This window comes from Pelmatolapia mariae, linkage group LG8 (genome assembly GCF_036321145.2).
Source record: "Pelmatolapia mariae isolate MD_Pm_ZW linkage group LG8, Pm_UMD_F_2, whole genome shotgun sequence".
NCBI classification, from domain to species: Eukaryota; Metazoa; Chordata; class Actinopteri; order Cichliformes; family Cichlidae; genus Pelmatolapia; species Pelmatolapia mariae.
Genome location: NC_086234.1, coordinates 20,591,129 through 20,603,794, shown reverse-complemented (window position 1 = coordinate 20,603,794; position 12,666 = coordinate 20,591,129). Strand labels below are relative to the sequence as shown.

The 12,666-nt window shown below is 42.8% G+C and overlaps 1 protein-coding gene across 2 annotated transcripts in view; it reads right to left on the bottom strand.

The window, feature by feature from the left end:
- Window positions 1-28: 28 nt before the first annotated feature.
- Window positions 29-12,666, bottom strand: part of cyth3a (cytohesin 3a) — a 31,666-nt gene continuing 19,028 nt past the window's right edge. For both annotated transcript variants that reach the window (XM_063481488.1, XM_063481487.1), the window contains exons 6-13: window positions 10,790-10,870; window positions 10,583-10,695; window positions 9,187-9,335; window positions 8,944-9,055; window positions 5,585-5,661; window positions 3,479-3,550; window positions 3,178-3,332; window positions 29-1,378 (exon numbers count right to left, since the gene is read on the bottom strand). In XM_063481488.1, the coding sequence (XP_063337558.1) occupies window positions 1,306-1,378; window positions 3,178-3,332; window positions 3,479-3,550; window positions 5,585-5,661; window positions 8,944-9,055; window positions 9,187-9,335; window positions 10,583-10,695; window positions 10,790-10,870 (832 nt within the window). In that variant the 3' untranslated portion in view covers window positions 29-1,305. The remainder of the gene's footprint in view (window positions 1,379-3,177; window positions 3,333-3,478; window positions 3,551-5,584; window positions 5,662-8,943; window positions 9,056-9,186; window positions 9,336-10,582; window positions 10,696-10,789; window positions 10,871-12,666) is intronic.

Genomic DNA, 12,666 nt, shown 5'->3' with positions numbered 1-12,666 from the left:
GCTGAATTCACATGCACGCAAAAAGCTGTTTTCTTATCAGCATGTATTTTTTATTCAAAGTGTACATCAAAGTATTCGAAAGCCGTTTTCCCGCACAAATGCCAAACCGTGCTTAGAGCTGAAAGCTGCACCCGTGAGGAAAGTTTTGGCTTTGTGGGGTGGTTTGATCTGTCTGGGGAAAACGGTCCTCAAGATTCCAGTTAGAGCATTCACACGTATTCCAGCAAATTCCAGTATCTTATTTTGAAAGGGTTTGTCCTAATTCTCTTTCATATAACATATACTATCTGAACCTCAGTAATAACAGTGTGAGGGGAAGCTGCACAATGACCCTCTTCCACTATTGTAAACTTGTTAGCTGTCAAACTAAAAATGAAAAAAAAAAAAAATGAACGGGTAAAGGCTACAGCCATTATGATTTCCACACTACGTGAACACAATACAGAAAAAACAAAACAGTATGTAAATTATATACTATACATGCATAATGTGAGTCGGGGAGGGGAGGGCTGCTTTTTTGTGAAAAGATGAGAAAATAAATACAAAAGAAACGATCGCAGAGGTGGATCTTCACTATGTGAGTTAATATGATGCGTTACTGCTGGCAGGCTTCGTTACACACGACTTGGTTTGCCTTTAAAAAGGAAATATCATAAATGGACGTGTACGAGCCCATGTTGAGTATGTTTGCATATACAGGTACAGTCACTTAAAGGCTACATCAATCAGACCAGCTGACTGATGAGCTTGAGGCTTTCTGTAGTTGCGAATTATCTACAAAATATTGTTGGCAGTTGTCGAAGGAGGTGAAGGTAATAAAACGCTGAGACCAGACAAGTTGGTCTGAGTGGCTGGGAGCTGAACATTGAGCTTTCAAATCCTCCCAATGTGTTGCAGCACCTTATGTGTCCAGCAGGGGGTAGTCTCACATTAGGGCACGATGAAAAGACTAATGATTACAGCTATGGCTATCTCCAGTTACATGAAGTCCTCATGCTGTTCTCCATTGTCGTCTAGTGTGGTGAGAATTTACCTTCTTTTTTTATTATATTTTTTTGCCTGTAGCAGACTGAATTTGAATCTTTAATTCCCAACAGCCAAGAACTGAGGTGCAGACAAATCTTCAGGCAGAAGTAGGGATGATCCACGTTAGTCCCATATGTTTTACTGCATGTCCCGCAGGGCTGACGGAGAACGTATGAATAGGACGCCTTTGAGACTCTTAAACACACACACATACACACAAGGATTCCTCTGATGACAGAAATGCTGCTGACACTTGACGTAACTGAGGGTGAGTCATCATCATTTCTTGTTGGCTATCCTCCTCTTCCTGGTGGCCAGCATGTCGTAGAAAGGATCCCTGCTGATGCTTGCTCTGTGGAGGACAGGAAGGAACAGATTTAACAACGACAACACCTATTTTTAATATCAGCAAAACTGCTTCTATCTAGTCTGTCTGTGTCAGTCCTGTGACAGGCTGATGGTTTTTCCAGGATGTACCCTGCCTCTCACCCCATGACAGCTGGGGCAGGCTACAGCCCCTCCCGTCACCCTGAACTGGATATCTCTATCCTATCCATCCTGTTTTATCTGTATAGTTGAAATAAATCACCCATCTACAAGTTCATCAGCACCAAAATATGGCACTTACACCTCTGAATGCTGTTCTTCACACACACACACACACACTCGCTGAGCTAGAAATCTGTGCGACTGATAATTGTGTATCTTAGTTCAGTGGAAGTCATATATTGAGTAACAGAATTTTAGGATGGAGCAGACATGCTGCAAGCTCATGAGCTTTTAAGTTGATGTACATTTTTTCTTGTCCAATATTTTAGTGAGGTAGTTGCTAACTTTGCGTGCATTAAGCACTGCTGTGCTGTGAAGGTGAGAGACTGAACCAAAATGAGCTGCGGGCTGTAGAGTCAACAGGAGCTAAAAAAAGCTCCAACACTTCACGAAGCAAAGAGGAACTGTGGGTTAAGTGTGAATCATGTGTGGGTTGGTCACAATGAGCATCTTTCACCTCGCACATGTGATACGGAGCTGCCATAAAATTGTAAAAATTACAACTTCAAGTTTTTCATTAACGCAGCTGCTCGTCAACCACGGCGTATTTAACTTGGACTTCTATAGCGGAGTCACAGATTCCTGATGGGAATAACGCTGAGTAATTAGCCGCTTTCCCACCACCATGACGGCTGACATGTGTGCAAGTGCAGAACAGTTTCTACAACAGTAGTTTCCAGCCTTGCAGGTTGAATCAGGGCGGACAGTGAGTGTGTGTGTGTGTAGTCGCGTGCTTGTGTGAAATCTGCTGACCACAGGACAGTCTGCCGCCCCGGAGTGTGGTTGCGGCAGCACAGCTCTGCCCCGCTGAGTCTAATGTGTAATCATTCCACTGCCAAAGTGACAGGAGGAGACTTCATGATGTGCAGCCACGGCAAGCCAGCAGTCCCCCCCCCCCCGATGTGAAATTTTCCAAACCAAGAAAATTAGCAGTTTTCAGTCTCTTTAACCATACCCCAGGCCATGCTCACCAAAATAAGATTCCAGTAACTCACCCTTAAACCTTCCCCACTTTCATCAAACATCTCTCCACACCAAGGGTTTTTAAATGTCATCAGGACACGGGGAAGATTCAGCAATACAATTTTTCGCCTGATATTGATCACACTGAAGCAGAGCCGATCATAACCAGCATGCTTGAAAGTTACCCAGTGGGTCCAATTTGCAGCAGCACCTCCACTCCTCTCTCTGGTTAACAAGGAAGTGTTTGGATGGGAATGCGTTAAAACTGTCATTATGTTTTTAAGTGTACAGCAGTGCACCGAGTCTGAGCAGGTGTGTGTGTGTCCCCTTTGCTTGTTGCGCGCTAATCAAAGGGAAGTGTGCTTATCCAGCAGAGCAGACATCACCTCTGAGTGTTATCTGCATGGAAGTGTGAGAAAATGAGTCACAGTTAGTCCCCAGCCTGCATGTGTGTGTGTGTACTTAAGCCTCAAGCATAGTTATGATTAAGCTCGCAGCTCCGTGTATGTGTGTGCGCATTTGTGTGTGGGCTTCTCACAGTCAAGGTCAGACATGAGAAAGTCCCACATGGGAGCAGGCAGGCGTTGGCTAAGTGCCCTCTCAGTGTAAATGGATCCACACTAACGCGGCGTCTCTTACTTGATGGATTTGATCCACTCTTCTTTCTCCTCCGGGGTGGGGGCAGATATCCTGTACACTACGTGGTTTCCCTCGACGACGCGTCCATCCGCCTCCGTTTTGCAGGCCTTGATTACCTGACCTTTATGGTTGGGGTTGTAGAGCTCAAAGCAGTTCTAAAGAAAAATCATGAAACTGTTGATTTACATGATGAAAGAATCCGAGAACACATTGTTTGTGTGGGTTTTTTTTTGGCAGTGCAAAGGTATTTAAATTTAAATGAGAGGAGGATTTATTCGCAGGGACAGGAGGTGTTTCTTACAGGTTTTCTCGGCTCATCCACTTCTCTGATACTAAGGTTTTCCAGAGGTATAATCCCACGAGGCTCTTTATCCTGAAGAGACACAGAAAAACAATCCTCAGTATCACTTATTCATTTGCATACACATCATTTTACCACCATATAAAATGAAGACAATAATCATATCTATGTGCAAATGAAGTCACAGTGACAAAAGATCCGCCTGGATCATTGTCACATCACCTGTGACACCTTTAGCCTTATGTTGTAGCAGCTAGCATGGCTGCCATGACCTAGTCACAGACTGTATATAAAAGATGGATGTAGCCTCCAATTTTTAAAAAGTAGTCTGGACAGAAACTAACTATTTGCTAACCTGATTTATGAATTCAATAAACACCGTTCCGGTAAGTTTATGGTCTCAGTTGCATGTTTCAGGTATGATTGATATAATATGATGTTTATTCTATAAATTATGGAACCATTATGGTAAAATAGATGATAAAGCAGGGCAAGATGAGATGTGATTGATAAGATGCTTCTGGACAAGTGTTTCTGAGCCAGATTGTCCCAAAAATGACAAAAACCAAAATGTGATTTTTATTTTTGTTAATTATCCATCTTTCATATACAGGCTATGCTGGTTCTCTTGTTTGTTGGTGGAACAGAATATGATTCATTAAAAAAAAAACAAGAATTTGTAAAAATGTAATTGCAAACAACCTTCACACTTTTATCATCACTGGTAATATTGAAGACATTTAGTACTTTTTGTTTTCTAGTGTGGAGTTTTACTAAAGGCAGTTTCAAATAACAAGACATCAAAAATATGTGTGTCACAGAAAATTTCCTAGAGCAGTTTTTGATGCAACACATTTGCTATTTAGGTGCCATTTTTACCTTTATGTTAAGTCTGAATGCATCTAAGTAAAAATCAAGGTTCGATTTAAGCACTTTGAAGGTTTTTATTCATCCTGGTCACCCAAAGGAGATGTAACCCGACTCTCTCCATCCCCCCATTGTGTCTGCGGGGCCAGATGTGTATGTGTGTGTGTGTGTGTGTGTGTGTGTGTGTGTGTGTATGTGTGTGTGTGTGTGTGTGTGTGTGTGTGTGTGTGTGTGTGCTGGGAGAGCTCTTGAGGAACAGCCCCATGTCCTGCTTGTCATCTTCCTTCTAATAAGGTGGCAAAGTGTGGGGGGAGGAAATGCCCTGGGAGAGCTGCTCACAGCTGGCTCTGCGTATGCCCCCCACCACAGAAGGCGTTTGTATGTGCTGAGGGATTCATGGTCGTGGGCTTGAGGGAGACACTTGGCTTATAGCTTAGCAGGGCCAGATGTGTGTTGCAGACTTTGCAGATGTTTCCTATGATGTCTCATGTTAATTGCTGGAGTGAGGTTCATTTAGGTCAAGGGGGCTGCATCTGTTAAATAGCAAAGCTGGAAGGCACAGACCAGTGCCAATATGTGCGCGCGCGCGTGTGTGTGTGTGACAGACTAATCTGATGCCCCTTTGTTTAATCCGTCTCTACTATATCTATTCACAAAACTGTACTAAGCAGTCCTGGGTTAAATATTTTAAAATAATGTGAAAATTTATTACAGATGCATTCTTAAAGGAACAGTCTGACATTTTAGAGATTATATTTACTCGCAATTCTGCTGAGAGTTGGCCACCGATATTGAAAACCAAGTCATGACTGCAGTGGAATTAGCTGATTATCTTAGCATAGATTATTTTACCATCAGCATCATGATGATTGATTATATGTATGTCTGTATGTTTGTTCCCAAACTCCACCTGGACAACTGGTTTAATATTGATTAAACTTAACCGATAAACTACCTAAGGTACCAAGGCTCATAACATCTACATGATGACTAATTATAATATTTCAAATAAAAAGTACTGTTTCATTTTCTGTGGATTTAAATATAGAAACTGTGTGATCGAGGTCGGTGTGTGAACATACGTCGTTTTTACATATAAATTGCATAAAATTTGCCACTTGTGCATACGTTTTCATGGTCACTAGAGGTTTTAAGTTTTAAGAACTGGCAAAGCACACCTTCACCATTGTGCACCATGAAATGGTCAAATTCTGTGCACACACCAAATTCCCTACTTACTGTTGTGTATTCAAAGTAATAGAGGCAGTTGTCAGTCAGAATAAACCACCTCCTCTTCCACGTCTTCACTCGGCCACCTGCGAGGGAGAAACAAACAGCGTATGAGGGTAAACTAAAGAGGTGAATCTGTTTGTGTATGTGGAAGCTAACCTGCAGGGGACCTTTGTTCCACGTTCCACATCTGGTTCTAATCAACATTTCCCAGCATCATAAGACCGAATCAGACCCTTATCCCCCAATCCCTCGAAACCGATGCCTGCAAGGGCAATGGTCTGGAGGGGAATGAAGGTGTTTCTCCTCCAGGAGGAGTCGCAGACACATACGAACACATACATGCGACAGCTAAGAGAAGCAGTGCCCTGACCCTATTTGAGGAAAAGCCTGAGACTTTTTAAATAGAAAGCAACAGAAAAAAATAAATAATGGCCTGTGATTGTTGCAGTGACAATCTTGGAAACATTTTAATGCATCCATCCATCCATCCATCCGCTTCTGCTTGTCCTTTTCAGGGTCGCGGGGGGTGCTGGAGCCTATCCCAGCTGTCATAGGGCGACATTTTAATGCATTAATGCAAAATATAAGGAATTCCCCACAATCTGTCCATCTAGCTCTGTCATCGAATAAAAAATGGATTATTGGGATTATTGGATTTCCTGATAATTACCCCATCAACAACATGATAAACAATTTATCTATGTAATCAAAAAATAAAAAAATAAAAACTTAATGGGACTTATGTCAACATATAATCTTCATAATAACTTGTTTGCTGACTAGATGAAACGTGCACAAAGCAGCTGTCACTGATGTAATCAATAACGTAATGCTTATGTGACTCAGATTATCATCCTAACACCCAGTATGATTTATTGGACTAGTTAAAGAAATAGAAGTTTTACTCTGCTGCAGTCCAGGGAACCACATGTACACTTAATATGTAGAGCCATCATCAGTTTTTTTTTGTTTACAGAAAGCTCAAATAAATGTAGTTTTTATGAAAAATTGTAATGTTGCTATGATTAAACTATAAGAGTTTGAGTTGGTGGATGAATGGATGGGCTGGAGCCAATCCCAGCTGCCATAGGGCAAGAGGCAGGTACAACCTGGACAGATCGCCAGCCTGTCGCAGAGCTAACACAGAGAGACAGACAACTGTTTGCACACATTGACAACAATAGGAAATTTAGTATTAACCTAACCCACTAACTGCATGTCTTTGGACTGTGGGTAGAAGTTGGACTATCCCCCCCCCCCACCACCACCACCACCACCACCACCACCACACACACACACACACACACACACACACACACACACACACAGGGAGAACATGCAAACTCCACACAGAAAGGCCTCGGCCAGATGGCCTAGACCTTCTAGCTGTGAGGTAACAGTTCTAACCGCCACCCTCTGTGCTGCCCTCAGGCAAGTCAATCAGTTAAATTTACACCTCCCTGTTTAATTCACCTTATTTGTGCCTGGGACTACCAGCACAACATAAATCAAGAGTTTTAAGGAGCTTCATTGCTCCTTAAAACTCCTTAAACATTTGAGGTCGATGTAGCTGTGATTAGATTAGAGTCCAATATACTGCTGTAAGAATTCAAAAGATTTAAAACAGTCTAGTGAGTGCAGCTCATTTGCTAGAGGACAAAGAAATCCCTGAATGAGTGGGAGGTAATAAAGCCTGCAGGGCAGGAACAAATGAAGGACAATGAAGAAAGGGAAAGGCTCTCTGATGTTTCGCTGCATGACCAGCCACGCAACCGTAGGTATGCATTCCCACGGTGCAGACACAAGCAGCCACATTCACTAAAGCCCGAGCACGACTGCGTGTTCTGGCAGGAGGAGCAGGAGATGTGTGACGTGCAGGGAAGTGGTAGAGAGCATGAGATGACCCGTTCAGCTAATCGGTATGAATCACGATGATTCCTGGCATCTACAAAGAATTGACGTTCTATTGACGAGTAATTTGGCCTAACCTTTTGGGTGACTTGCTGATATTTTCATGGCTGTTATATAATTTTATGCTTCCTTTCAGTGAAGTTGCAGAAAGGATTCTAATGGTTGTGTGCAGGTTTTGAAGCTAATGCTACAGCTGATATCGGGCCAGCTTATACAGCTTTTTTTGGTATGGAAAAAGGCAACAAATTTTTAGAAAAACTGAGTAAAATTAGAGCTCTGGTAAGCACGATCTTAGCTGTGTCCCTTGTGCCTTCTCAGTAGCCACAAGAGGAATAATACAGCCAATCCCCACACAGAATGAGCCAGATCATTGACCTCTGACTTAACTTCAAATAAGATAATCCATCACATCACATTGCTTACATACTTATTTTCCCATTTACAGCTATGATACAACAACACAATTATATGAGCAGGTTAGCATGTTCAAGGGCCTGTTGTGCTAAGGAGATAATGGCAGCTAGTGTCAGAACGAGGGCGCTCTGTGATGAATTGAGCGGAGGAATGAAGACAAAGTGTTACCTTCCTCCTAATACAGAGATTTAAAGAGGGAGCAGCCATCACAGAGTAAAATGGAATAGCAGAATGAAGAGTGAAACAGAGGTCAGAGAGAGGGAGAGAGGAACCAAAACATGGGAGGAAAAAAAAGAGAGATAAAAACACACCATGGCAGGAAGATGAAGAGAGAAAATGCAGAGATTACTATAAAAGGAGAAGAGAATAGTAGACAAAACAAAGAGGAGAGGTCACAAGCTGATGGATAAAGACAAAAACAGACATGCTGCAGGTGCACCACACATTTCCTTTGAAACCTTTTGCCAAGGCCGACTTAGTTTTGCCTAGTTCTTTGTTTCCTTGTGGTCTCACTTGCCTGACAACCAAGTCTCCCCTGTGTTTGAGGCTCATGCTCATGCTGCCCGCAAATCTGTCTCGCACCATCAGCCACAGCAGCTCTCCCTGCTTGACTCTCCACTCCTTGTCTACCCACCTCTCATCGATCCTCTCAGCCATGCTTCCACCTTCAGCACAATCAACCCCAGCCCTCTATATTTGCTATTACTTTGCTTCTCATAGGCACCATTTTTGTAGTTTTTTGTGGCACCTCACTATGTGATGTCTGTCACAAATTTATGTTAATCTGTTAACAAAAATACAGCACACGGTTGCAATCAGCGACTTAATGTTTAATTTTGCTAAAGTGAGGTAACACAAGCAGATTCTTTTAGCTACTGTTGCCCAATGAAAATATGGCCTTCTAAAAGTCCTTTATAAACAGGTCACAGAAACAACCACATTTCACCAGCACAAAAGAAAAGAACGGCTTATCATAGTGACGCTGAAGCTCCGCTGACCACCACAGTGAAGGTTAATTTTGCACCTCTGAATGCACATACCGAGCTTTAAGAGCCAGCCTTCCCTGTCGGGGTTGAAGAAGGTGTGCGTCAGATCGTTCCCGTCGTCCTCTGGGATTTTGAAGGGCTCGTTTTTGATGCTGTCGTAAAGATTCTGCATAGAGAGAGAGTGGTGGTTCAGGGGAAGCTAGTAAATTAAATGTCTCATTTGTATGGAGTGCGTGCAGCAGGGCAATCGCACATTTAAATCATCGCACCACACACTTGGTATAGACAAATCCTCACCCTGAGAAGCTCCTCTGGCAGATCTCCCCCTTCATTGATCCCCCTGTTCATGGAGATAAAGCGCTCCACGGGGGGCTTGTCTCTGACGTTAGGGTTATGCAGGCTGGTGTTCAGCATGATGATGGCGAACGACAGCACATAGCAGGTGTCTGAGATAGAGAAATGGAAAGAGTGCGATGCGATGGATTAGAAAAAGCCCATGTCCAGGCACAGTGAGCACATTTATCCCTGCTGTTAATATACAATTATCACTGTTAATGATTTTAATCAATTTTGGTTACATAAAAAAGAATATTACAATTTATTAAAAAGTGTGTGCACAAGAGGGAGAGAGGCGCATGTGTGTCTGCAGAGGAACGAAGCGTTTACAGTCTCGCAGACTCACACAGGCCAGTGGCTGCCTGTAAATGAATCATTCATTCCCGTCTGTCTGTCTCCTCTCACTGACACACTTTGGCTCTGGCTGTCCCGCGCCGTCTATTGTCTGCCTGCTACTTTGCAAATGAGGACCTCTGTACCAAACTCACCACAGGGAAAAAGGTGCTGAAGCGAGGCGAATGCCATGTCGTCGAGCTGGACGAAACCCAGGTTTCGCTTGCTCGTGGGAATTTTTAAAAATCTGAGGTCGTGTTGTGTTTTTCCCCAGTCTTGATACGCAGTTTACGGCAATGAACAGGAGCCGGTGCACCCACACACGTACCGACTGACACACACACATAATAAAAATGCCCGCCTGCCTATCATCAGATTCTGTTACAGGCTGGGGAAACGTGTGCCACAGGAATGTCCAGTATGTAAATGATACAAAAACTCCATGTATCAAAAGAGAGGCTTTTAAGCATGTAGCTTAATCACCAAGCACTTTTACTTTTCAGCATTTGGATTGGCTCAAATGCTAAAATAGGACAACATACACCTGCCATGGTATAGCACACAAAAGGTTCCTGTGAAACCTTTTACATTATTTATTGACAGATGTAGCTGCTGGCTTTGTTTACCACAACACCATGTATCACTCAAGACAGGTTGAGCCTCCCTGAATAATGCATTGGTTGTTTACTCATAAGCTCCAATGTAACTTGCTTTAATCTGGTTAATCCTTGTTGAGCTTTAGTTACAGCAACTCTTATGGCTTAATGGTTGAAATGCATTAATAAAAACAGGCCATCACTCAGGCAGCATATCTGCAGGCACAGTAGATTAGATGATTTCTGTGTGTTGGATTTCACATTTTCCTTACATTTACCGCTGGAGTAAAAAAAAAAAATGATGCCAAAAGAACAGATTATTAATCTGAAAGATTTGGTTTGAAAAGTCTTGAATACATGGGGAGGACTAAAGGTCATCTGCATGAGAATCACAGGTTTACACCACAGCAACATGTTGTGCACCTGACCTGTCGACTGGAAAACTCCAGGGTTGCACTGACAGTACCGCGAAGCAAAGGCCTCCATCATACGGTCGATCTTCTGCGCCTCGCCGGGCAGGCGGAAACTCCACAGGAACTGCCTGCAATAGAGGCGTAGGGTTCGCACAATGCAGTTAACTGTTGAAATTATTATCCCCCCTCCTGCTCGATATTTGAGTTAATCGCTCCCCTGACCGTAGCGCTTGGACGAGGTTTAGGTCTGCAAATTCGTGCAGCTCCACAAAAGCCTGAAGCACCTTGATGTTGAAGTCATCCCTGGAGAAAGCAATAAAACCCCAAAAAACAAAGAAGGTAAAAGTCAGGTTTATAGTATCATTCAACAGCTAATCATTTTCTTTGAAAAATACAAAACGTTTAATGGCGATAAGAACCCTGAAAACTATGTAAACCTAGACAGGTTGGGGAAATCATATTTAATCCATGAAGGCGTTTCACAATCTGAACTCCTTTTTTTGTTGCATTCCCTTCATATTTGTGCCCCAGCTCATATCAGACGCTGTGAGGGTCTGGAAGCAATTGAAACAGCTGGATAATAGTGCGTTTCTCTCCACCGCAGAGGGGAGGACGGGGGTAAACTGTGCGTTTGACTAATGAAAAACAGCTAAAAAGGACCAAACCCATACAGGCTCCTCTTGTCAGAGTTTTGTTTGGCCATTGGACGGTTTTCAGAGGAAAAAGTCGGCAGCTGCTCTCAGACTGCGGTCACAGCTTCTCTGATCATATTTGTTGTACACCGGGCTCCATGATCCTGACCCCTGTGTAGTCTCTGTATTGTGTATATTGTTGAAACCAAACCAGGAATTTTAAAGACTTAGCTTTTTGTTTTTTGTGGAAAGAAATTGTAGAAGGGTTAAAAGTGCTGGCTTATAAGAAACCTACAACAAACACTCTTTGAATTACTCTCAGAATTACTTCTTTTTTTTTCTTGCTTATTTGTAGCTCTCGGTCTAGTTTGTGATTACAGTGCACGCTCGGCTGTCATCTACAGCCAAATAAATGGACTCCTGTCCCGTGAGAGTTACATGCAAGGTTACATTTATTCGTGCCTCAGTGTGCGATAATAATAAGAGTACTAATTCGTCTCCTAGTTGTTTTCTTTTTCCACCATCTCTGTCTCTATTTTCCTTCTCTTCCTCTCTCCCTCTGCTCAGCATGTAATCATAGGTTCCTGGTCCTTGCATAAGCTTAATTAGTGATAATTACTGAGTGCAAACCCCCATCCTGTGCTTAGTGTGATTTCCAGTGGGTAGATGGCCTCTTTGATGATCCTCCATGAATAAAGGCTGTTAGTAATAGAAGGAGTCTTCAGAGCCCCAGCCCCCCTGTCTTTCAGCATGTGTGTGTTTCATTGATTCACTATTGTCAGACTACATCTGTCTGCTGATGCACAAGCAGCACCTTTACTCGTGTAAGCCAATACAGCGCGTGGTTGATGCAATTTCCTGCATGGACTAAAGGGCAAAGGGTCAGGCGGTGGAGCAGATAGTCTATTTGAAGCTATTTTAAAATGCTCTGTCGCCAATTAAACATTCTGCGCTCACAGAAAATAAAAAGAATCCATTTATAAGCTTAAACACTGGCAATAACAGAGCCTACTTTTAATTAAGCTTGTTCAAATGGCAGTTTAAACAAAGCACCAAATCCAGCTGGGATAGCATCAGAGGAACGCAGCCAGCCAAAATAGCTGAGGATTTATTCACCACCTGCAGATACACCATCACCTGATAGAGTCTGCGCTTGGTGCTATGTGATTTCCTGTATTTTATATTGGCTCCTTGGGGGCATATGCTTGTTGTTAGGTCTTGGTTGCAGGCAGCTGAGCATTGCACACATAACAAGCAAGCCTCCTTTGACACTAAAGATTTCTCCTGTGAACATAGACGGCCTCGCAGTGGCTCACCTGGAATCTAATTTTGTCAAGGAAAAGGGGCACGTATAATACATGTAATGCATAATGCTAATATTTTTATTTAAGTTAGTTCACTTACATTTGACATTTCCTGCTTTTTCTTTTTATTATGATGCATGCAGCAACACAGCTCTACTGCAAC